General features: G+C 39.7%; 1 protein-coding gene across 1 annotated transcript in view; it reads left to right on the plus strand.

Annotated features, from left to right (window-relative positions):
- Positions 1 to 25,966, plus strand: part of LOC145995147 (urocanate hydratase-like) — a 145,833-nt gene that overhangs the window by 6,910 nt on the left and 112,957 nt on the right. Inside the window, exons 2-4 of the mRNA XM_083131699.1 lie at positions 11,365 to 11,495; positions 12,560 to 12,713; positions 14,116 to 14,306. Coding sequence (XP_082987825.1) covers positions 11,365 to 11,495; positions 12,560 to 12,713; positions 14,116 to 14,306 — 476 coding nt within the window. The remainder of the gene's footprint in view (positions 1 to 11,364; positions 11,496 to 12,559; positions 12,714 to 14,115; positions 14,307 to 25,966) is intronic.

Raw genomic sequence — 25,966 nt, forward strand, 5'->3', positions numbered from 1 at the left:
ATATTTTATATATGCTGGTGGAACTAATGCCTATGGTTGCCTCAATCTCACAGTATGTCACATGACGATCTTGCAGTATTAGGTTTTGCACAGCATCAATGTTTTCTTGAACAACAACTGATTTTGGACGACATTCGCGAATCTCGTCGGTGAGCGAATGGCGGCCACGATTAAATTCGTTATACCAGCGTTTCACACTGGCAAAGGATGGGGCTTTATCGCCAAATGTGGAAGTAAGTTGATCGATGCACTCTTGTCTTGATAATCCACGTCGAAAATCGTAAAAAATCATCGCACGAAAATGTTCACGAGTTAATTCCAATTTATTGTTGTCGTGCAATCTCCAAGGCAACATAAACAACACAAATGAAGCTATTGACAAAACATTTGAAGTACGTTATGGTCAATAATGCCAGACGATTCCGTGCAAACGTCAAATCGCGCCTAACTTCAATCAGTGTTGCCAAGGCTCAAAATATAAATAGTGACCCTCGTATAGAACAGAGCCAAGGTCCTCGAGAAAATCGTCTGGCGAAGAGGAGCTTCAAATACATCTGGATTTGGCAGAATGGCACCCAGCAAACAGTATGGAATAAAAGGTAGCAAAAGCATGCACGATAAATTGAAATTTAGTCGGGTGAGTAATGTGAGAGGGGCGAGTGATGGATGGAGGATTGCTTCCCAACACCCCAATTCCTGAAGCAGGGTAACCTTTTACATCCCTCGAGAGCATGCCGTTGAGTTTGTCGTATCGTCTATTCCATCTACTTCAATACACCATTAAGTCTCATCTGGAGACGCAGAGGCGAAGATATAGTACAAGCAATGCAAGCACTGCTTGCATTATTCGAATATCATTTAATGTACTTAATGTTTTAGCCTTATTTCGTTTCCATCACACTCGATTTCGCGAAAAATTACGGCCGCAAACTCCCTCAGCAGTTCTGTAGCAAGCACCAGCCTCAATGCTTGCTGCTGCTCTGCGGGAAAATAACGCGCCCGAAGGAGTCACATGGCGAAGCATGAAATTCGAGTGGAACCCGTCCACAACGCTTACACCAAAAGCTCTGCTTGCTGAGCTTGCGTTATTCCCGAAAATAGCCGAGCTCAACCGAAAGCAGAAGAATATATTGCCACCAAAAACTACGAGTAAAGAATATTTGTCTTCATGAACACGTAAACAAGATCGCGAATATAAAAATAATTCTTAGTCATAAAATAACTAAAATAAGTTATTATCATTGTTCTAAATTCCATATATATATATATATATATATATATCATTTTATATTACAATTTATTTTAGATTTCGCGAATTGTAAAACGCGTAAAAAAAATGGATATTGGGAGCTCGGGCGAGATGGTAAAGGGCGGGGGTTTGTGTTTCCAGTAAGTGAAATGTCTGCACCCCCGTGAAGAGTTTCTCCAGGGAGGGAGGAAAGATTCGACGGACCTTGGTCTGCACCCTGTGTCCAGCTCGGTCCAGCTCAAATTACGTCAAAAGTGTTAACCGCACCAGTGTTTGCAACTGCCACATTATTTACACAGTAATTCAAGTGAGCTGTTTCACAAATTTTACAACCACATTCAATAAATTGACTGCTTTTGAATAAAACTTGGGGTGAAAATAAAGCTATCTAAAAAGAACTCTCTACTGATATTTACACAGCACAATTAAATCGTATACATTGTACACATTATGAACACAAGAACATGTTTTAAGTTTTATTATTATGAGACAAGTGGTGCTCCCAGGATTTTTTGTAGTAGTCTCCTCATTTTGTCATCTTTTCCTGCCTTTGACTTTCCTTTCCATAGGAATACTGGGCCAAAGGGGGGGCCAACCCTCCCCCGGCCCCGGACACGCCTCTGTATTTCACTTTATTACTTAAATATTATGTATATACTCTTTCTGCTGTAATGATTCTGATTCCATCGCTTAATTTCTATCTTCAAACTGATATATCTTTCCTTCTCATGATGAATAAAATTAAGGAAATAGGTTGACTTTCGGTCGTTTCAGAGATTTCCAAAGTGATCTTGCGTGGATGCTTTCCAGTTGTGGAAAGAGCGTGGGAGTGTCTTCACGTTTTGAGAACCTTGAGGACCTAAGATTTGTTGAATTGTTCGATAGCGGGAAATTTCCTGTATATGTAAAGGAGTTTGGAATTTATTGTGGTGAGTACATCGTCTATGCATGTGTTTCTTTGGTTTGAAATGAAATTTTTAAAGTTTGTGTTTAACTTTTTATTTTAATGTTTGACTCCGAATGCGATTTTTAGGGTGCCCACAAATCCTAAATTACAATCACGCAGTGTAAATTAAATAAATGAGTTATTTTACCTAAATCCGTTTGGTCACCGTTTGCCCACATTAAAAAATAATGAACAAATAAAAGTACTAATAAATAAATAAGAAATTACGTACCCCTTTAGTCGTATGCGGAAAGTTCGCATATGTAAGACGTTTACTACCATACGAATAACGTTACCTGGAATTTCGAAAGTAAATGTGACGTTTGAGGATCATATGGTTTATTTTTAGAACCGTCATTTTATTATGATATTTTGACAAATCCAGCGACCGGGCCAATGAGGCTATAAACCTTTAATCCCCCTCTTGGCGTGCCATTGTACTACATGTTTTGTTGTACTGAAACATTGCTTGCCTCCTTCGTAAGACTACGCTTCGCTACTGCTGGAGAGGTACAAAATAATGAAAAATACATACAAATCGGCTGAACCAATCATAAAGTACAGTAGCGCCCCTTCCAAAAAAATAAATTTACGTTTCTCCCGGATTTCCCTTTGTTTTGCCTCACCTCCATTGAGGCCTCTTGGATGCAGAGCGGACAGCTTCAACTTCGTTTTGGGGGGTAAAGACCTCCCCTAACTGTAGTCTGCAACTTTGACCATAAATCTTGCTCCAGGCGGACGAAGGGGCAGCGGGGATGCTGTGGAAAGCCTGCCTCTCATCTCTTTCTCTGCTGCGTCTTCTCGTAATGAAGGAGGCGGGAATTCTCTCTCTCTCTCTCTCTCTCTCTCTATCTCTCTCTCTCTCTCTCTCTCTCTCTCTCTCTCTCTCTCTCTCTCTCTCTCTCTCTCTCTGTCGCGCCATCCACGGCTTGCCTCGCAGAATGGGAGCTTTGTTTGATGAAGGCTTCTTTCACCCTGCATGTAAGGATAATGGATCCTTAGTTATCCTAGCAGATTTGTTCCTCGTGAGTGGATGTAAATAGCGATGTGAAGTCCTGATAATTATTCTAGTCTTTGGATTAATTACGTGAAACATGCTACAAAGCGTTCAAACATAAATGCAAAATTACAGCACCTCTCTGGATAAAATATTGATACATACAAGATACGTCAAGTAAGAAAAATGATTTCGATGTTACTATCAATGAAAGTAATATTTGTGCAACAACAAAAAAACACATATATATTTATATATTAGCTGGATGATCCATATATAAAGTTTTCTAGGCAGTGCCTTGGAGTGGTGAGCTTGGAGTGCTGTTCTGGGTTCGAATCCTGGGTAAGGAACAGATGTGTGTTTGTCCTATCATCTACTTCATTAGTTCAAAATTTATCGTTATTTTCGAGATAAACCTTGCTGTGTGGTTTTTCCGCACACAGCTGCAAAATGGAAAGTATGTATGTAAAAGCGTACTTCTTTGTACATGCTCTGGCCTAGGTTGCTTTTTGCCCGGTAGTCGGGGAAGCCAACGGTTGCTTTCCCTCAACGGCTTCCCCGTTTGGAAGGTAACAATAGGACCTTGCCTCGGTGGTTGGGGGCGGGTCGTTTGTCGGAGGTATAAATACCGGTTCCGACTTGTTACGGCCTCTCTTATGCTCTCAGATTTTCAGGCTCACAGATCGCAGAAAGTGGCAGTCCCTCAATGGATTGACAGTTTTTTGGATGCAGCGATACACACAGAGCGTAAGCGCCGTAGCCATGTGTAGGGACCTCTGCGTAATAAACTGCGGGGGCAAACTGTTATGGGGCAAAAGGCAACCGGGAGCAGTTGATATTGGACTTGTTATGAAAAGATGTATATACGGCGAAGGGTAGAAGTGTAAATAAATGTTGTACATAAAGAGAAAACTACGTGAGACGTTATTCATGTCAACAACCTGTATGAGATCGATATTTTCGTAAAATAGAAATGTACATATCATAGTCTTGAGCCTTTTGAATTTCGACATCGAGTAGATACATCAAATACAGAAAATCGACTTGTGACAATTACTTTTGTCACCAGTCTTTTTTGTAGTTTATGTGAGTGTATTTTAGAATTTCGTAAATACTCTTAACAACTTTCTGTAGCCAGTTGTGCTTTTTGGCTTTTCTTGGATTTTCGGTTCTAGACGGCGAGTGTAGGAAAACAATAGCGAGTTGTGGAATTTATGACACTAAGGGTGACTTTACTTGTCCAGCAATAGGAACAACGTCCAAGTTGCCGACCGAGGGGGAGTTCTTTGGCAACACGTGTGAGGACTGCTCTGTTTTTTTTTTCTTCACCGCCAAACCTCCCAAGTAGACAACGAGCCTGGAAGAAAGACCACCGTCCAGCATTTTTTCTAAGCTAACGAACTGCGAGGCGGTTGATTTTTGAAGTTTCAAGTTTTCCTTAAATACCCCTGGACTCCAGAGGACCGACACAGTTTAGCGCCATATTCAGACCGAACACCATCTCCGCGTCACTTTGCACGAGTTACGGAACTTTGCTTTGTTTTAACCTTTCGACCGCGTCGTGTTAATTGCCGTGAGTGTGTGATCACAGTGACAGTGCCAGGAATTGAGGCCGTGTTAATTACGTGTTTCACGTGCTCCTGTTGTGTTTTTTCCCTTTTTTGGAAGGAGGGACATTGAATAACCATGGGCGGTTGAAAATTACGAGAGGGACGGGACCTTCGGGTTTCCGATTACTGCTGCCATGAAGCCAAGAGAAGAAGCCACGACGCCTGCTTAAGTATACGACGCCTTAAGTCAAGAGAACCGCACCACGACGCTTGCATAACGGCGTCTGAGATGAAAGCCACGCCGCAGCGACAACTCGCATTGCCAACCCAGGTGGGAGACGACAGTACAACAGTGAGACGGATGTTACGCCGAGAAAAGGAGAAGAGATAGAGAAAAGAGAGAGAGATGAAACGACGTCCGCCCTTAGACGACCCGACGCCCTGCGTATCCCCGAACGGCCATTGAAGCCATGATCGGATGCAACGCCCCGAGCAGACAGATGGAAGCGAGGTGCTTTTTCCGCCCATCTTCGTCGCCGCGATGGAAAATAGGAAGAAAAATGAATGTTACGTCTAAGTCGAAGAGACAGTTTTTGCCCGCCAGGAGGACAGACTGTCATAGCCACGAGTATCGTCGGGACGCCGCAACGAGGACAGTTGACATCAGCGAGGACCACGCCGCCATTGAGTCGGTATAGTATCCTCCAGTTATTTCTTTATGTGTGAGAGTGAACATTTGTCCACCTACGTCGCCACTGGTTCGTCATAACACAAAGCGAGATGAAATCGAACAATGTTGCTTGCAATTACTAATTATTTTGGCCAATCAAATCCAAAGTACTATAAATCTTCAAAAATTAAGAACCTATTTCGCTCACCCTTCGAAATTCTATAAATGTAAAAGACCTACTATTTGTTATTGTTTTCCTATTCTCGCGCCGAGTATTTATATAATTAATTATTTGACTTTTACCGTGCTCTTTGATATATATATAGGTATTAGAAAACTAGGTACTAAATAATATAGCCAACTTAATCATTTTTAATATATCCTAGTTTATATTACAGTCGTTTGTATTATCAGCACTCGTGTACTTGTAATCAAGTTAATTTCCTCTTGTCATTCATTTAGTGTATGCTTATTCTTTTTGCATAGTGCCTCAACAAGTGTAATGTCAATTATTATTTACTTTTGGTAACTATGATGCCTCGCTAATCGCGTCTCATACGTGACAGAGCGCTGGCCGCGCTTATTTACATTGAAAGCAAGCCTAAGGGGCTAATAGAAATCTCAAATTCGAAGGTACACGGGAAATAAACCAAAGAGGCGGTTAGATATTTTATCATGTAATGGTATATTGTGTTCACCCCTGCAGCGTGTGTGTGTGTGTGAGTGCATGATGGAATGAGAGCGAGGGGATATGTACAAGTAATGTGTTATATTATCATTGTTGTGTTTATATTTGCCGAATACACGTATATATTCGTTATCCTACAGGTGTTCTTGATTCATTTATATGTATGTATAGATGTATATCCTCGTATAGTCGATATTTTTGGTTTTAGTCCTGAGTTTGAAGCTGTATAGCTTGTCTCCATTGACCAGAAGATTTATAGTTTTCTATTATTACAATTATTATTATTATTATTGCTATAAAATGAATAACAGCACCACTTTATGCACGACGTGGCTTACCGCCGGAGGTGTAAATAACCGACCCGGTGACATGAACCTGGAATTAAACCGTTAGCTGGTGGTAGGATTCGTGTTTCCTTAACCGGAGACGCGAACCAAGGACCGGCGACCGTCCAATCGGGCGCCGCGGAACCCTGAACCTACGGACCAGCGGTAGAGTAGTTTGGCACCTCGAACTGGGGACTTCGGTCTCCCGGACGACTGGTCAAACCCTTTACAGACTAGAGTGCCGATATCGACAATAACTATATTATCGCTGACCTCCGTGGCGGAATGGTTATCACAGCGCGCTACGACGCCAGGGGTACCGGCTTCGAATCCCGGCCAGGGCATGGATGTTCTTTGTGATCATACCTTCATCAGTTTCATCATATCATCATTCATCCTCATCTTCGTGATTAGCCAAATGTGCCAGAAAAGCAAAGTTTGGTTTGAGTTGGTGTTTTAAGTCCACTTTATGCACAGTAAGGCTAATCGGGACTGGACCTACAGTTTAAAGTGGGATGCGAACGACTTGTGCCTCCACCGGGTATCTAACCCGGGACCCCTTGATTACAAGGCAATGACGCAACCACTGCGCCATGGAGGAGGCCCTGAGAAGGAAAGCAAAGTAAAATAAACCAAATCAATAGATCAATCAACAATATTATCGACTAATTGATTTGCTTTATTTTACTTCGCTTTTTGTGCCACTTTTTCTCTAATTTGCAAAGATGGGGATGAGTTACGATAAGATGAAAACAATATTATCGGTATGGGTACATAGAAGTTTATATCTCTGGATAGAAGTTTATATCAGCGATCTTTTGACATTTTTAAAGATTAGTTTGACAGTAGTTTATCGCGGAGATTCACGTTCTAATTAAGATATTCTGCCAAGTTTCAGGCTGATGAACTCTTTCCATTCCTTGCACTGAAAGAAAATGATGGATATCTCTTGATACAAATTATTAAGACTGTGTTCGTCGGATTTCCAAGTCATTAGGTCAATCGAGCCGTTGAGGATCAAAGATAAATTATAATACAATTAAACAGACGATGGTCAAGCAAACACAATAGAACAAGTCCATGCCTTGCCAAAGATCTGAACCCATAACCAGTCCGGATTTAATGACCTCTATGCGCTGTGAACGTTTGTACGGTGACAAACTGTAGCCTACATGTTGTTATTACTAAGAATTTCGATTGCAAGTCGATACCAGCCTCAGTCATAGTAGGCAAAAACTACAAGTGGAGAAGACAAACGAGAAAGTATTCAATTTACGATTGAACTCCAAGTGCTCAAGTTCCAGCATCCCTTCTTTACATAAGAAGATCTACTCTCTCTCAGATCTTCTCCGACAGCCTTCCAAATTCCATTCCACTACAGTTAACTTCCCTCCAGGATTAAGAAAGAAGATTAAGGACTTGAGGAATGCTTTTCTCCTGCAAATTTCCCCGCCCGGGTGATTGGATGCTGGCGCAAGGAGTGAAGCAGACTGCCATGGGATGGTCTTCGATCGCGGAGGGATTTAAAGCTTCTCCTCTGAGCCTCTTTCCGCCCCGTTTCCCACGGCGCCCGAGAATGGGAGTAAAGTTTGGGATGCTGCAGACGCAAGGAACGAAAATACGTTTGGATTTGCCCACAAATGGCGCAGCAGAAACCTTGCGGAACGAAGTACGCAGGCATCCAGAAGGAGCGTTAAGCCTGATACGTCGACGACTTGAATATTCTGAGAGAATACTTAAGATTTTGAAAGCTTTTAATTGCCTTACTTGTTTCATTCATGCTGTTTTGCTCCTAATGCCGATGAAGAGTGTTCGGCAAAGTTTGGAATTATTCTTTAAAGTGTGATTCCTAATGCTCCTATGTTACCTGTAGCGGGAATCGAACCTGGGATTCTTTGATTATGTGCTTGTAATGTTAAATATGCTACCAGGCAGGCCTTGTGAAGATGATGTCATAAACGAATGGTGATGAAAAATTCAATAAGTATTATAATCATTATTATAATTTGAAATTAGAAATAGACTGATCATTGGTCGACAGGCTGATTAATTTTAGTGTATTCTCACGTTTATTGGATGCTGATTCCGAATACGAAGTATGATTTTCTATAGATGGTTCCATTTTTTTGTAACAAAACTACCCAAGATTTGACAGAATTCCATGATTGTCCAGTAAGGTGGGTTAAAAATTTGAAAAACATAGCTATATGGCTAAAAAGTTTTTTTTTTTTTTTTTTTTTACCGGGAGGCCGTGCGCAAAATTTATAATAATAATTATAACCCATGGCTCGACAGCCCTCCAAGGGCCTTGGCCTATCTCCCAACTGCCAGTCTCCCTCCCATAATCCTACCTAGAGGAGCGGAGATCTTCAACCAGTAATGGGGTGACGTGGGGTCAGCATGTCGAACCCTCAGATGTCCGTGACCGGGTTACGCTACTCACTCGTAGCTCCCCAATTTCCTCACGGTGGTGGGTTACCACCGGTCCTACACACAGGCCGAAAATCCAGAGACTGAACCCAGGCGGACTCGAACCAAAGCCGTCCCGCAGTCGGAGTTCAAAGCACAGCGCCTTAGGCCGTACTGCCAAGGAGGACGAGAAAAATTTATAGGAGACCGATATTTTCATATTTTTACTTCCTAAAGATAATTGTCTTTGTATGCTCAGTCGGTAACGCGTCTAACTGCCATGCTCAAGGTCCCGGGTTCGATCCCCGGCCGGTTCAAATCCGGGAACTTTTCTAACGATGGAAGCGGCCCCGGCACCCACCCAGCGTCGAATAACATGGGTACCTGGGGGAAACCCTGGGGGGTAAAGGCGGTCAGGGGCGTGATGCTGATCACATCACCCCCACTCACGACCGGATCAAGAAAGTGTGGGGCGTTACCCCCACACACCCTATACGCCTTCATGGCGTGGTGCTAAGCACAGGGGAGCACTTTACCTTTTTTTTGGTGTTTTGTGTTTATAGTACGAAAGAATGTATAAAAAAAGTGTTGGGATAAAACAATTTGTCTTTTAATCACGGAAGGTAAGGAGAGAAGCAAAAAAATGAACCAGTATTTCATGTGAAAGAAACCGTGCCCTTTAAGTGAGCAAGGTGGCTTAAATTTTAAGGCGGCTACGTCTTCACTGTGAGCTTTGGGTGTTGTAGCCTAAATATTTATACGTTTTGAACTTCCTTCAGCTATTTATATCGTACTTGTATGCATCGTCTTTTATCGTACACTGCATCAGATGATGGGCTCCTTAACGATAAAACGAACCTCTTTGCGATCCACCCCGTTGTCGCATCAGATTTGAGCTCCAGAAGTTACTTTTTAACTTGTCACCTCAGGATAGTAGATTAACATAGTGAAGTAGTTATACGTTCTCCAACTTTTGAAAAACATTTTCATTTAGTATTCAATATTCCAATTAAATATGTTCTGTTTGATATCAACTTATCGGTTTTGGCGGGTTAGTGAATTCGAACATTTTATTTTAGCGTAAGAATTCTTATTGTCATTTTTAAAACTGATGTTGAATGTACTATTATTCTAAATCATTTATGTAACAAACCAATCACATGTACATTCCTTGCTTTCCAAACATATTCAATTTGACATGTATGGCGTTAACATGTGTTACATTTCATATCCAACGCAGATCCATCTTTTTAAAAAATGCATACTGTAACGAACCTGAGAGTTTAAGGTTTTATATTTGTAAGAAGTTAAGATTTTTAATTGTTTGTTATTTCAAATAATGTGCAAGTTGTCACAGACAACTATAGTTAGATTGATACAGTTATGGTTGGAACTTGTATATATGTTTATAAATACGTCATAATCTCTTCGTGTTGACGTCACTTTCTCATCTCAACAAAGGAAGTGAACCCACCTGAATGTTTTTCACCTGACGACAGACTGAGTTTGGAAAACAGGTGAAGGTGAAGGATCAATAAGAACTTTTAAACGGATAGAATTCAAGTATAGATTTTCGGTTTTCAAGTTTTCTTCTGGCCGATAAGTTAAAATTAAGCAATTAATTATGTAATTTGACTTTCGCTATATGTGAGTGAATTGCCCAACGTGAGGTTAGGTTAGGTTAGGTTTAACTTAGCGGATTAACTTTCTGACGACTGGTGTACAACCGGGGGACGTTTCAATACAATGTACAGATATTTGTTCCATAAAAACTTCATATAGAACGTATTATTTTTCCGTAAGTCATCAGGAAATCATGTGGGATTTCAATTCACCCATACTTTCTTCTTTAGGTTGGTTTTAATTTTAATTTTAATTTTAATTTAAAATTTTGGGTGCGTCAGTACTTAGGCTATTTTGCACCCGTTACATTATACGGGGTCCAGGAGCCCCTTACCATCACAAACAACAACTCTAACGTTGCATAACTAAAGTCTTAAAATATTCTTACTTAGGTTAAACGCTGAGGCTGTAAACAGGCACTCAGCACACGTAAGGACAAAACACAGGACAACACAGAGAATTATACTGGCCATAAGGCCAGTCGCCAGAGCCTGGTTCGTCTGCAAAATGCAGTCCAGGGTGTACTACGTGGTAGTGAGGTTGACAATTGGGTGTACTACGTGGAAAGTCACCTCTTACACCCCAGGTTGGTTTTAAGTAACTCCACAAAATGTAAACGAGTGTTTATTCTTCATCCTACATTCTGCTCTAGCAGAGGTTGATATATTTGAAGTGTCGATATATTTCCTCAGAGTGTGCCTTTCGGTCTTCCTTCAGAACAAATGCAGCCAAATAAAGAAAAGAGGGCCATTTTGGTCTTATTTTTGTTTACCATTTTTTGTGTTATATCGTTATATTTATTTTTGTTCCTTTCATTTTTTACTATTTCAGAGTAAAATAGCCATTTGTGCGGTATATTAATTTCTCTCTCTTTATATACATATATATTGCATTTATATTTTACAGTTGGCTGTTAAGAATGCCCTACGATATTTTCCACCAAGCACTCATCATATCCTGACAGAAGAATTTGCAAATGAGCTCAAGGCTTATGGTCACATCTACATGTATCGCTTCATTCCTCACTTACCAATGAGGTAGGTATATGGTGCGTTTTCTTTGACAACGATTATTTCCTTGAGGATGGTGTACAAACTCCTTGCATGTTGTAATTTCCACTTGGGATTTGAGGTTACTTTGAAATTGAACATACTGGTATAAAATTAAGAAGCCTCTAATAAGTTTTGTGTAAGAGACGAGGGTTTCTGTTTCGAGGTATCATCTTTTTGCCCAAGTAGCAGAAACTTTGTCAGACGAGAACTTTGGACCTGCATTCAACTTGACCAATAACTATAAGTGAAGCAATTACCTCCTCACTTTTCAGTTCCCTCATCTGGAGAGTTCATGCTATGTAAACTCTGTATCTGATCTTGTTGGTCAATTTCCCAACCACTACAAATGCATGGAACACACTGTATCAAGTTGACAGGAGTTATGACGGTCTAAAACCGTCAATACTCGCTGCCATATAATATCGTAAAAAATGGTCATGACCGTTATTAAAGTATTACCTAACATTGTATGTGTAACGTAATTAATATAATTTTAAGGACAGCTTTGAAAAATAAATTTCAGATGTGCTACTCTATAATTTGTAGGTAATCATTATCTACCTTTATGCATTATAAAATAGCCTATTCAAATTTAAATAAAAAAAATTATGTCGCATTCTTGTAAATTAAAAAGCAGACTTACATTTTAACGATAGATTATTGTAAATTTTACAATGATTTATTTGTAATAGTGCACTTGATCCTGACTGAATCGTCTTGTGATTTCTGAACTACCAAAACATATGCTTAAAAAGTTTCTAAAATAATGAAAGGCACAATATAAACAGAATTAAGAAATTGGTCACACCAATAACATTTTTAACAATAATTTTTTTGTATATCCGCAAAAAGATGATATTATGCACATAGAAGGAAGTCTAAGGTTAATATGAAAAATGTAGGAAGAGACATTGTTAAGTACGAAATAAATTGTATAGAGACAAATTAGAGGTATGAGTTGACAGCACATTGGTGCTCTCTGTATCTGGGAAGTAGTTTAGCTAAGGAAAGTAAAGAATGATCGTATGTCATCTGTTCTCTGTTTCCAGAGCGTATCCCTTGGAGCAATATTCCGCCAGGTCGAAGAAAGCAGCCTCAATCATGCATATGATCATGAACAACCTGGATCCTGCAGTTGCACAATTTCCTCAAGAATTGGTCACTTACGGCGGGAATGGTCAAGTCTTTTCTAATTGGGCCCAGGTACTTTTTGTTTGTTTGTTTATGTGAGAGGGGTGTTCAAAATGTTACACAATCTTACTGGGAAACGCATGTAATTGTTTTCTTTCTCTGGGTAGCAAATTACTTGAATTTGCATAAGGCTCAAGTTGTACACAAAGAAGAAAATGCATAAAATTCAATTTATCCGCTTCAAATATTATATCAACTGATACAACTGTGCCTGTAATTGCTTATTTCTTGGTTCGTCGTTGATTGAAACTTGCAATACGACTAATTTTTAATGCATTGGCTGAAAACGACGCGTTGAGATGTATCAAGACAGACACTGGAGTAATGCATTTTCTATTATTTATACGTTTCATTATATCATTAATTGATATCACTGGTTTACTGTCCATGCATTTTCTTCTATTCTTCATAATAGCATTATTGCTAAAGATCTGAAAAAAGTTATCTCACACAGAAAGTTGAAAATAACCAACTAATGAATACGCGAGGCAATATTGCAATATCCTGGATCTGGACATTACATTACAGTTGTATGTTACCACAGATAAACTTTGATGTTACTGATCTTTGGGATTCTGAGTTCGTTCGTTTTTTTTATTTTGTCAACTGTTTAATGTGTCACAGACAACCAGTATCAGAAGGACAAGTGGATAGAATAACCTGTAGATGTCAGCTTGACAACGAGATTTACAAATAATCAACTTTTCAACAGTCTGGAAATATCCATGGCAACGAGTTGAGAGAATAGAGAAGTGAAGAAAATACTTACGCGTCCTTTTAGTCATGGTCTCTTAAGCGCACGTAACAATATGTAGCATTATTTCTTGCATTGCAATCAAGAAAACTTTATTCTAACTATCAGGGTGGACTAATTATATTTTAAGAACTCAAAATAGATTAATTTTGTTGGAAGAAATACTTAGAAAAGCTTTATATTTTGCATTTATGCGAGTCGATAAATATGATTTTAATGATATTTATGAAACATATGAATTTTAGTGCATATCAATTAGATTGAGGCTATAGTTTTTATGCATCCTTTTGCTTTAATTAATGCGGTAACTTTTGTGTGTGTAGCTGTGTACAGTGGGATCCATGAGTATTGCCGTGCAAATTGTCCATCACCATGTTCGTGCACTTTATTTGACCCAATATAATTAAAAGAAACTCAAAACAAGCTGTTGACAACTTCTGCACCAGCATTTAAAAACACATAGAGTGTAAGAGAATAATTAATAAAAATAGTTATGGACAATTTGCACGTTAATACTCATAGATCGCACTGTACATTCACATCCGCTTGCCTGCCCAGTTCCAGAATGTAGACAATGTCGAGAACGGAATGTAATAACTGTATAAGTTCACCAAAACGAACTGCTGATTACACTAATTGGACTCTCTCCATACATTTCAGTTTTGGCTTGTTATGCAGTACCTGTCAGAAATGACCGACGAACAGACTCTTGCAATGTACTCTGGGCACCCTTTGGGCCTATTTCCCAGCAGCCCCTGCAACCCCCGCGTCATCATCACAAACGGAATGGTGATTCCCAACTACTCCAAGAGGGAGGATTACGACAGAATGTTTGCTTTGGGTGTGACCATGTGAGTATTATATTTTTACTTTATTACTACTTTTAATATTTCATGAAGTTATATTGGATTCTGTGAGAAGCTAATTCCTCTAATTTAAATCTTGCTTCTTAATGCTTCCAGTATGCGAAACACCTTTTAGTTGCAAGTAGTAGATATCATGAACTCAATAAATTTAGAGATAATGTTACTGCAATATACATCATACTGTGATTATAATGAGTAGAGCCCGAATTTCTAGCCATTACAAAACTGCCCAAGTAGACAGGCAAAAAGGCACTTAAAATTGGAAAAAATAAGCACTATAACAGACACTGTATAGTGTATAATCAAAGTCCTTACATTCAAATTCTCTCATCCAAGATATAATTCTGACATAACATTAACTGCTGCCGTTTCATAATGCAGGCAGAGGATTGTAATACAATTATTTCATATTTTTTTTAATATTCATTTTCAAAACAGAACAATTTGAGAAATTATTTGTTCATGATATAATACAAAGTTTTGTAGTGTTAAGAAACAATTGCTCCGCATTCACGATGACCCGGTATTCACAAAGGAAGTTATGCCCAGGTCGGGATTCGAACCTGAAATATTCGGTATAGTGATTGTGGGCCGATCGTTCGACGCACTCGCTTACAGAGGGCAAAAATCGGTGACGGACATGCTTTCTTGCGAGAACTTTTTGTAATTGCCTTCTACTGTGCACATTGAAGATGACGTTAATGGGACGATTGCTCTCTATTCTCATGTTTACCGAATCTTTTTTATTATTATTATTATTATTATTACATACGTTCTAGTTGCCGAAAGGAAGAAAAGCACTTCCCTGCGCTCTCTGAATCCGTCTGTGGCGTATCCTAAACACTTTTCACAGTTTAAAGCGTTACTTTGCCCCTCATTTGAAATATTTTAGGTATTTACAGACACTACTAACAGAAATAGGAACCGAAATAGTCGAAATAGGTAATTATAGGCACCATATAATTTTCGTATGTTGATTGTGTTACCCAGAAAACTACTTCTGCACTGAAACCATACGAATCTGATCACAGGGAGGCCGTTTAGGACAATATCCGAGCTCAAATAATGAGCGAAATTTTCTCCAGGAATATCCCACTAAAGCGTCCCTCTTTGGATTGAATTGATTTGAATTGTTGTTTTAAGTTCACTTTATGCACAGAAAGGCTAATCGGGACTGGACCTACAGTTTAAAGGGATCCGAACCTACAAGGCCTACCACTGCACCAATCAGGGAGGCTCTGTCCTTCTTTGGATATAGAATCTAGCGTGTGCTCCAGCTTAGGAGGAAACTTCCAGTATTTTTTAACGTTCTGCATGATTATGCTAACTATATTGCAGCATGCATGTCTTTCCCCTAAGAGAAAGTTTCATTGACAGTAGTATCATGCATTTGCAATGCCAAGTGGGAGAGATAAGTAGGCCTGTGCGAATTAACGAGGGGGATGCCAGGCATTCCCCCTAAAAAAAAAAATAACATACACACTGCGTAGCTATGTCCCTGGCAAAAGATGTTTTTAACCCTCTCAAAGAAAATGAGGTTGAAAGCGTATAGTATACTGTGTAACAATTGAAAAATCATTCATACCCATCAATGTTCCAGTCATCAAAGATTTCTCTGCTGAAAAGTATGCAGCCTTGTGGACGATTAGAACACCATTCTGAAAATGACCAACCTTATCGAGCAGGCTGTTTTCTACCCAAGTTTCCATGGCATAGTGCTCATATTTTACGTGTATTGAAACGTGCACAATAAACTTGTAGGTAGATTAGATCTTAGATTGACGTTAAGTTTGGACTTGGAAATATACATTTGGTCAAGTCTTCGGGGTTACTAGCTAGATAGCTCTTAGTGTGTATGAGTTTGGGTTTTCTTAGAATTTAAATATACTAATTGTTTCTAAATTACGTGTACATGTTATAGGGGCATTCCAGCGTTACGTGTGTGACATTTTACACACAAAATTTAAGGTTCTAGACATGAGATTGGATTAAAATGTTCATAATGAACTGATTTCATAGAATTATGAAGTACTTTGTGGTGTCTGCTAACAAATGAAAAAATCTTGAGTATGATGACATAGGCTGAGTGCATGAAAAGCGTTAACAAAAGTGTGTTACGTTTGTGACTAAAAATGTAGCAAATTTTGACTTGATTTGTCTGTGAAGCATATAGGCTGTAGATGCCAGTAACTTTTATTGGTGAAATGAGCAAATTATATGCATTCACAAACATCTAAACCTTAATGCAATTAAAAACAATAATAATTTCCATATTAATTCATTTTGTTATTAACATGGATATAGGACCACTTTTCGTGGAATGCCCCTGTAATAAGTTTTAATGACTTAGGCTAGAACCAATGTTCAAAGGTAATTAAAATCGCAAAGCAATAGTTTAGTAACATGTACAAATTTGCATACTCAAAAAAACCTACTTCCCGAAATGAATCACAAATACGCCACTGAGTAAGCATCTCCCCCACAGCAAGAAATTTTATTTGCACAGTGCCCATATGTATATTTAATATTTATCACTTCTACAAACAATACCACTGAAAGATAGAACAAAATTACGAGTGCTGTTTACCATACGAGACCATCATTTACATTCATAACAATTGCTTCCTTCTTCCGTGTTTCGTATGCACAGCGGAAAGTGAAGGTTTTCTTGCACACAGAAACTTGATTTCTTGCCAAAAGACGAAGGCAGTTGAAAATAAAGACGCCAGCTGCAGTATCCTCGAACTCGAAATGAATCTTGAAGAGAAAGTAACAAAACTGATCTGTTGACTGGTAGTGTTTAAGAATATCTTCCCTAAACACATGTATGTGTTGTAGCGATTCCGATTTAGAGAAATTATTAAGTACGCAATTTGCTACTTCCTGAGTATATTGTGGTCTACCTACTCCAATGAATGTTTTGTAACGACCCTGTTTGGTCGCCATTTAATTATTATTAGACCTTGCGTGGTCACTATATTCTTTTTAATCTGATGAAAGAGTTAAGCGGAATGTCCCTGCGAGGCGTACGCTTTTAGTTTAAATGTATTCAGTAAACGTTAACGGTTCCACCTCTACGTTTACGAGCTTCACTCATTATTAGACCCTGCGTGGTCGCTATATTCTTTTTAATGTTATCAATTATTGTCATTTACATTGTTCAACGTGTTGTTTAGAATAGGAGAGTCCTGCGAGGCTCATTATTAATTGTATTATCTGAATGCACACAGTTTTAGTTTATATTGTCACGTGCATCTAGTGATTTTCCCACTAGTGATTTCTCAAAGTCAAAACCTTGATATTTCTCAGTACGAAGGTTGCAATATGTAAAAAAATGAGTTAGCAACGCGTACTTGTAGTACAAATTTTCACCACCCATGCGCCACCGCGAGTATAAAACCCAGCACAGCGAGACCGGAGCTCAGTTGGCTCCCGGATGTCAACTGGCAAACATCCTGGGAAAAACCGGCCATCCAGCCAGAAGCCTAGCAGCCATCCCAGAAGGAAGGAAGGAAGAGAGGAGGAAGAAAGAAGAAGAAGAGCCTAGCAGCAACCTAACTACCCGGTCTAGGTGCCAGGTTCTACCTGCCTGGCTTGTCTAGGAGCACCTAGACCTCCTTCCTAACCTGCCGCCCTTGTACAGGAGACACCGGTCGGCTTGCCGATTCCTAGCTAACGCCGGGGGTGTCGCGGCATCCTTAAATCCTTTACCCAGCGCCCGCTTGTCGGAGGTGCCGGCTGGCTACGGCCAGTTCCTAGCTTTGGTTGGGGGCACCGCGCACATACTACTTTCTCTTACAGGGGAGTCCGTGACGTCAGCAGCGAACAGCGCCCTAAATAAAATTAGGTCCCTATACTCCCCCTGGCGCCTCACTGCGAGGAATAAATTGAATGGTCCCTTCCCCCCTTTTGAATCCAGAAGTGGTGAATGCACGTGTATGGTAAATGTAAATGCACTTAAGTGATAAAGGTTAAAGACTAGTGTGCTAACAGACTTTCTTACGATAAGTTTATAATAAACATATATATACATATAAAGCTGTTGTTCACGTTTTACCCAGCAAGCCCTGAGATATCTAGAATCTGTGTTCAACGACTGGTAAGAAGTTAGCATTTATGGGTGGACTTTTGCCGTCCTCCTAATTGAAGTGTTTAGAGTGTGGTGGGACGTTGCAGTTTTAAATTCCACAAACGAAGTTTTAACAGTTCGAGTTACTTTATGTTGCGTCTTGCTGTCTCAGAGTCAACAGAGTAAAGAGGTTTGGATGATGATCAGATCATTGTGCCGTCTGCACATAGTGATTGCAAATTTAGAAGAAAAGTTCAACAGTTTTTCAGTGTACTTTCTTCAAAGTTGTACAGCTCATAGCGGAAAACGAAGGTCTGAAATATATTCCAACTGGGAATAGAACCCAGAGCATATTGATATCAAAGTGACAGCGTATAATGTAATTCTACGGTGTTTAAAGTTCAGAACGAACATCTGACCTATTATTTAATAGCGACGCCAAAGAGGGGGGAGGGAAGTACGCTGAAACACTGTTGCACACTAGATTTTCAGAAACAAAATTATTTCTCAAAATATCAATGTTTTAAAAAATATATCACCAAACGTGTATTCTATATTAATATTTCAACTTGTGAAGAAACATCAAACCAAACTGAAACATTCCGAAGGATAAGTTAATGAAAAAGGAAAAAAGAGGAAGACGCCATTCGAATTTTATTGGATTTCATTGCTACGAAGGATTAAGTTCCTTCTTAAATTTATGTTTATTTATTCCAATGACACTATTTTTTTCTAAATTTTATAGAGTTACTATTCTCAATATTTACTTGGATAAAGGGATGAATTGATGTATGTGTATGGAGTTTAAATTTATCCCATCTTCTACATAGAACGTTAGTCAGCACAGGAGATAAATTTAATTGTATTTATTTATCAACGCAGTTAACTGTGTACCCGCCTCGGTGACTGGGCGCACTGAATGGTTGACTCACGACGTCGCCACCTAAGGATCCAGGTTCGAATCCCCACCTGGGCATGACTGTTCCTCTGCATCGTGAATGCAGAACAATTGTAGCTAAACATAAAACTTCTATATTATTTGAGGTTAGAACATATAATATTTCAAGTTGTTCTGTTTTAAAATTGAATAAAAAAGAATTTTGTAATACTGTTTTATACTATAAGTTAAAGTGGAATCCGACCAACCGTGCCTACATCGGAGATCGATTCCGGGACCTCTCGATTACGGTTTCACCACAACCGTAGAGCCGAAAAGGCACGGTCCCTTGTTCGATTTACCAAAAGGATCAACGAAGGACCGCTCAAGCACCGAGCCTCCCGTTCGATCGAACTTCCACGGGGAGAATGTATTCGACGCAGAATCAATGCACAAAGCGAGCATGGAAGAAGGAAAAACTTCATGCAGTCTCCCCTATTCAGCCCCCTATCCAATTAACCCGGTGGAGGCGACGATCTGCATTGAATCCAGCAACGTTATCGACAGGGAGCGTGAGTAATCGAACTCCCACACAAAAACCAACACGGCGGGAACTTTCTCCTCGTAAATTCATGAATATTTCACGAACTTCCAGAAAGCAACAATTCTTTTTATTGGACGCTTAACCCGGAAACTGCCTTCCATTTTGTCTGCTTGGGGCACAATAAAAACCCTCAGCACCCTCTGACGGCACTGTAGCACTGCATTCCGCAATGCGCTTCGCTCTAGTCTGCAACCGACCAATAACTCACTGCTAAGAAACTGGGGAGGTGGGTATTAACTTCAATTATCTCAGAGCGCAGAGCGGGGAATCAGCAGGGGCAAAGGAGGGAAAAAAGACAAATAAATCGCAGCTTGAAAATAAGTAGACTTCTTATCTCCCTTCCTTTCTATTGTAGGGTTGCACGTCAGGCAGAAACATTCTTCAGACCCAAGGTGTGACACACAGGTGGGTCCATCACTTGTAATGAACGGTCATTAGTTTACAGGAAGTGGCGTCAAGTGAGAAAAAAATGGAAGGAGAACTCGATTTTCATTAAATCTGGTATAGGAGTTATGATTAAAAATAGGGCGGTATACAGGGTGTATCCGTACAACACTGGCACATTTCCACAGCGTGTAAAGTATGTCCTCTTATCCGAGGGGTGACACACAGGTGAGTCTATCACTGGTAATGAACGGTCATTGGTTTACAGGAAGTGACGTCAAGTGGAATAGTGAGAAAAACTGGAGGAAGAACTCGATTTTCATGAAACTTATTATAGAAGTTATGATTAGAAATAGGCAGTACACAGGGTGTATCTGTACAGTGTCTCTCAAAAGTTTTAGGACAACGACATTTTAAACTAGGCAACCCAAATTACGTAAGGCTCTGGTGAGTTGCGTGTAGAGTTAGGCTCAATATCAACTATGGGTGGAGGAGAAATTCTAAATAAGAAAACCTCCATTTCAACGAACTGAGAAGTGGAGAAAAATTGGATAATTCTTATAAATATGAAAATTACATTCATGTTTTTAGTGGTATAATCGCAGGTAGAATCAAAGATCTTACGTGGCAGATTTTATCTCGCTCTGAACTCAGCCAAAATGCATTTCGCACCGATCTAATACATTCTCCAATTCATTTTAAAATATTATTGAATGTTTCATGCCGATATTTTGATCAATTCTTGACGCTGAGACGATATTTTCTACAAATACCTCATCTCTCCTATCGTCTCCTTTCTCTTCTCTCCTTCTCCTTCTTCTCTTTCCTTCTTCTCCCCTGCTTATATGTCATCGCCTTCCCTCCTGTTCTCGCCTATTGTCTCCATCCCATTCTTCTCCACTCCTCTTATCTCCTCTCCTGTCTTAGATTTCCGACTCCACTGCACTCTTCACCTCTTCTTCTCGTTCTTCTCATGTTCTCTCTCAACTCCCCTCTTCTCGTCTCCTTCTCTCCTCTCAAACCTCCTCTTCTCCTCTCCTCTCATCTCTTTCCCTCCTCTCTTCTCCTCTTTGCTCCATTTACCTAATCTCTCCTCGAATCTTTTCCCTTTCTCCTCATTACTTCTCCCATTATCCACATCTATCCTATATTTTCTTCCCTCCTTTACTTTTGCTCTTCCCCTTTCGTTTCTCTTTTCTCCTCTCATTTGTTGTCCCTTTTCGTTTCCTCCCTCCTCTTTTCCTTTGTGTAGACTCATCAGCGATGAAATACTAGAAAATCGATTTTTTTTCTTTCAGAAAGTATTCCTTATTTGCGACAAATGTAATACTGATATTTTTTTTAGTTTTATACAATAATACTTGGTTTTATTCCTTTCGCGTATTTCATAAATATCTATTGTGCATATGGCAACCCTGAAACTGAGCTTAACTCTACACGCAACCCACCAGCGCCTTACGTAATTTGCATTGCCTAGTTTAAAATGTCGTTGTCCTAAAACTTCTGAGAGACACTGTACAACACGGACACACTTTCACAGCGTGTGGAGAATATCAAAACGAGCAACTTCGTTAAATAACGTTCTGCTCGTTGAGGCCCTTTTCAAATCCTTTTTTACAATAGGGGAAATTCTCTATACTGTACTGCTCTATCAAAATGATAAAAACCCTGTAGTGCTGTTGTCGAAGTTTCAATCCGGGAGCGTTGGTAATGCAATCAGCTGCTTGCCATGTAATCCCGTCCATGCATTTTGCCCAAATATGCGTCGTTGTTCAATCCATTGTCACCTTCATTCAGTGCCAAGTATTAGGAAAACCGGACACAGCGAAAGCAGGAACGTGATAATTAACGTTGAATTTTTGGACAACGATGCAAAGGGGAAAGTTGTAAATATGGCAACATGGGGACATGCGAACATAAGCGAGGGAGCAATTTGCTATATGGTAACAGAGAACCACAAAAAATTACTGTGCACATCAGTTCACCAGTCGACTGCGGTCTTTCTCTTATTGGTAATACTGTAAACGAGTATATGCAGTAAAGCTACACGGATTGAATGTTGCTATACTTATTTATTTCTATATTGGAAAATGTACCAAGAGCGATAGTACGCTGTATAAATATAATCATGCCAGAAGTATCGCCTTAGAAATATAATCATGCCAGATGTATCGCTGTAGAAATGTAACCATGCCAGAAGTATCACTTTAGAAATATAATCATGCCAGAAGTATCGTTTTAGAATTATAATCATGCCAGATGTATTGCTGTAGAAATGTAACCATGCCAGAAGTATCGCATTAGAAATATAATCATGCCAGAAGTATCGCTTTAGAAATATAATCATGTAAGATGTATCGCTGTAGAAATGTAACCATGCCAGAAGTATCCCTTTTGAAATATAATCATGCCAGAAGTATCGCTTTAGAAATATAAGCATGCCAGACATCGCTGTAGAATTATAATCAAGCCAGAAGTATCGCTGTAGAAATATAGTCATGCCAGAAGTATCGCTGTAGAAATATAATCATGCCAGAAGTATCGCTGTAGAAATGCAATCATGCCAGAAGTATCGCCGTAGAAATATATTCATGCCAGAAGTATCGCTGCAGACATATCATCATGCCAGAAGTATCGCAGTAGACATATCATTATGCCAGAAGTATCGCTGTAGATATATAATCATGCCAGCAGTATCGCTGTAGAAATATAATCATGCCAGACGTATCGCTGTAGACATATCAGCATGCCAGAAGTATCGCTGTAGAAATATAATCATGCCAGAAGTATCGCCGTATAAATGTAATCATGTCAGAAGTATCGCTGTAGAAATATAATCATGCCAGAAGTATCGCTGTAGACATATCATCATGCCAGAAGTATCGCTGTAGAAATATAATCATGCCAAAAGTATCGCTGTAGATATATAATCATGCCGGAAGTATCGCTGTATAAATATTATCATGCCAGAAGGATAGCTGTAGAAATATAATCATGCCAGAAGTATCGCTGCAGACATATCATCATGCCAGAAGTATCGCAGTAGACATATCATTATGCCAGAAGTATCGCTGTAGAAATATAATCATGCCAGAAGTATCGCTGTAGAAATACAATCATGCCAGATGTATCACTGTACATATCCGCATGCCAGAAGTACCGCCGTATAAATATAATCATGCCAGAAGTATCGCTGTAGACATATATAACAGAGAACCACAAAAAATTACTGTGCACATCAGTTCACCAGTCGACTGCGGTCTTTCTCTTATTGGTAATACTGTAAACGAGTATATGCAGTAAAGCTACACGGATTGAATGTTGCCATACTTATTTATTTCTATATTGGAAAATGTACCAAGAGCGATAGTACGCTGTATAAATATAATCATGCCAGAAGTATCGCCTTAGAAATATAATCATGCCAGATGTATCGCTGTAGAAATGTAACCATGCCAGAAGTATCGCATTAGAAATATAATCATGTAAGATGTATCGCTGTAGAAATGTAACCATGCCAGAAGTATCCCTTTTGAAATATAATCATGCCAGAAGTATCGCTTTAGAAATATAAGCATGCCAGACATCGCTGTAGAATTATAATCAAGCCAGAAGTATCGCTGTAGAAATATAGTCATGCCAGAAGTATCGCTGTAGAAATATAATCATGCCAGAAGTATCGCTGTAGAAATGCAATCATGCCAGAAGTATCGCCGTAGAAATATATTCATGCCAGAAGTATCGCTGCAGACATATCATCATGCCAGAAGTATCGCAGTAAACATATCATTATGCCAGAAGAATCGCTGTAGATATATAATCATGCCAGCAGTATCGCTGTAGAAATATAATCATGCCAGACGTATCGCTGTAGACATATCAGCATGCCAGAAGTATCGCTGTAGAAATATAATCATGCCAGAAGTATCGCCGTATAAATGTAATCATGCCAGAAGTATCGCTGTAGAAATATAATCATGCCAGAAGTATCGCTGTAGACATATCATCATGCCAGAAGTATCGCTGTAGAAATATAATCATGCCAAAAGTATCGCTGTAGATATATAATCATGCCGGAAGTATCGCTGTATAAATATTATCATGCCAGAAGGATAGCTGTAGAAATATAATCATGCCAGAAGTATCGCTGCAGACATATCATCATGCCAGAAGTATCGCAGTAGACATATCGTTATGCCAGAAGTATCGCTGTAGAAATATAATCATGCCAGAAGTATCGCTGTAGAAATACAATCATGCCAGATGTATCACTGTACATATCCGCATGCCAGAAGTATCGCCGCATAAATATAATCATGCCAGAAGTATCGCTGTAGACATATCATCATTCCAGAAGTATCGCTGTAGAAATATAATCATACCAGAAGTATAGCCGGCAGGTTTTAACTACCATCCTCCACATATGCAAAACCAACAGCAGAAAATGCGCAATCCCCGTTTTTCACCTGAACCGAACACAAAATCAACGTTACCAGAAGCACGTGTAAGGAAAAACGACTACGCTCTCATTGGTGAATTATCGTAACAGCAGAGCACGGACATCGTGCCCCTTGATATGTAGTACCAGTACATCACTAAGCTCCGCGACAGGTTAAGTTTGCAGCAGATTTTATGTATTAGTCCACTCGAGAATGGCACTCAGCATCTCCTGTGCCAGACTTGCCTCAACCGCCAAGCTGTTCAAATCCAAGACTGTGAGAAAAATCGCAGCGTTACAGCTCAACTACATTCTGTGCGCCCATGTTATTCTATATACGCGAAAAGTTGCTGCAAACTTAACCTGTCGCGGGGCTTAGATATAAAATGGGACTGGATCTCATCGTAGCTCCCGACTGTAGAGGAGGAAACAGGAAGGAGTTCCCTCACCAAGTTACCCTACTCCCGGATAACAACTATTTTATCGATTTGGTTTATTTCGCTTTTCTGCCACTTTTGGCTAATCGCGAAAATGACGATGAGTGATGATATGACGAAACTGACAAAGGGACACTCACGAAGAACGCACATGCCCAGGCCTGTATTCGAACTCGAGACTCCTGGAACGATAACAACAGAAGAAATAATTTTGGTGTACGCGTGGTGTAGTCACCCCCAACATCCTTTCCCACCTAACACCCATTCAATTTCTTGCAACGCCCTCTAATATTTTTCAGAAATTCTAAATTCACGGTCAGTTTTTGTACTAAATTCACCTTTGGTTGTGTGGTATAAAACCATAGAAAGAGGTTCTAAAGCAATGATAGATATCAGCTCTGCCATAGTAATTTATTTCAACTTCTCAGATGAAAAGACACTGAAATTTTCAACAGCCTTTCCACTTTCCAAAGGACATTGTCACGAGTGACGTCACCGTCCAACAATTTATCTCCATGAAACTCGTTCAGCGTCCCACACCGCCTCTTCTATTTTCTCGAGGGGACATCTTAAACAGTGGAGGAAGCAGAGGCCATCAGTTTCTTCTCACAAAAGACCTGTTTTCTGAAAGGAATCTTTGCCCCCAGTCTTTAGCTGGATTATTCCCTAATTGAAGAGTTATTACTGTGGGCTAACGTCGTTCAGACCGAGGAAAGGATTCCAAAGAGAGGCCCAAAGGAAATTCTCCATTGATCCAGGGGACTCCCCTAATAAGCATAGCTGAAAATGAGGATTCCCAGCATCCCGAAGGTACGGGGGTAGGGGGGAAAACTACA

This window comes from Lepisma saccharinum, chromosome 1, assembly GCF_977018435.1.
Source record: "Lepisma saccharinum chromosome 1, izLepSacc3.1, whole genome shotgun sequence".
Classification (NCBI taxonomy): domain Eukaryota; kingdom Metazoa; phylum Arthropoda; class Insecta; order Zygentoma; family Lepismatidae; genus Lepisma; species Lepisma saccharinum.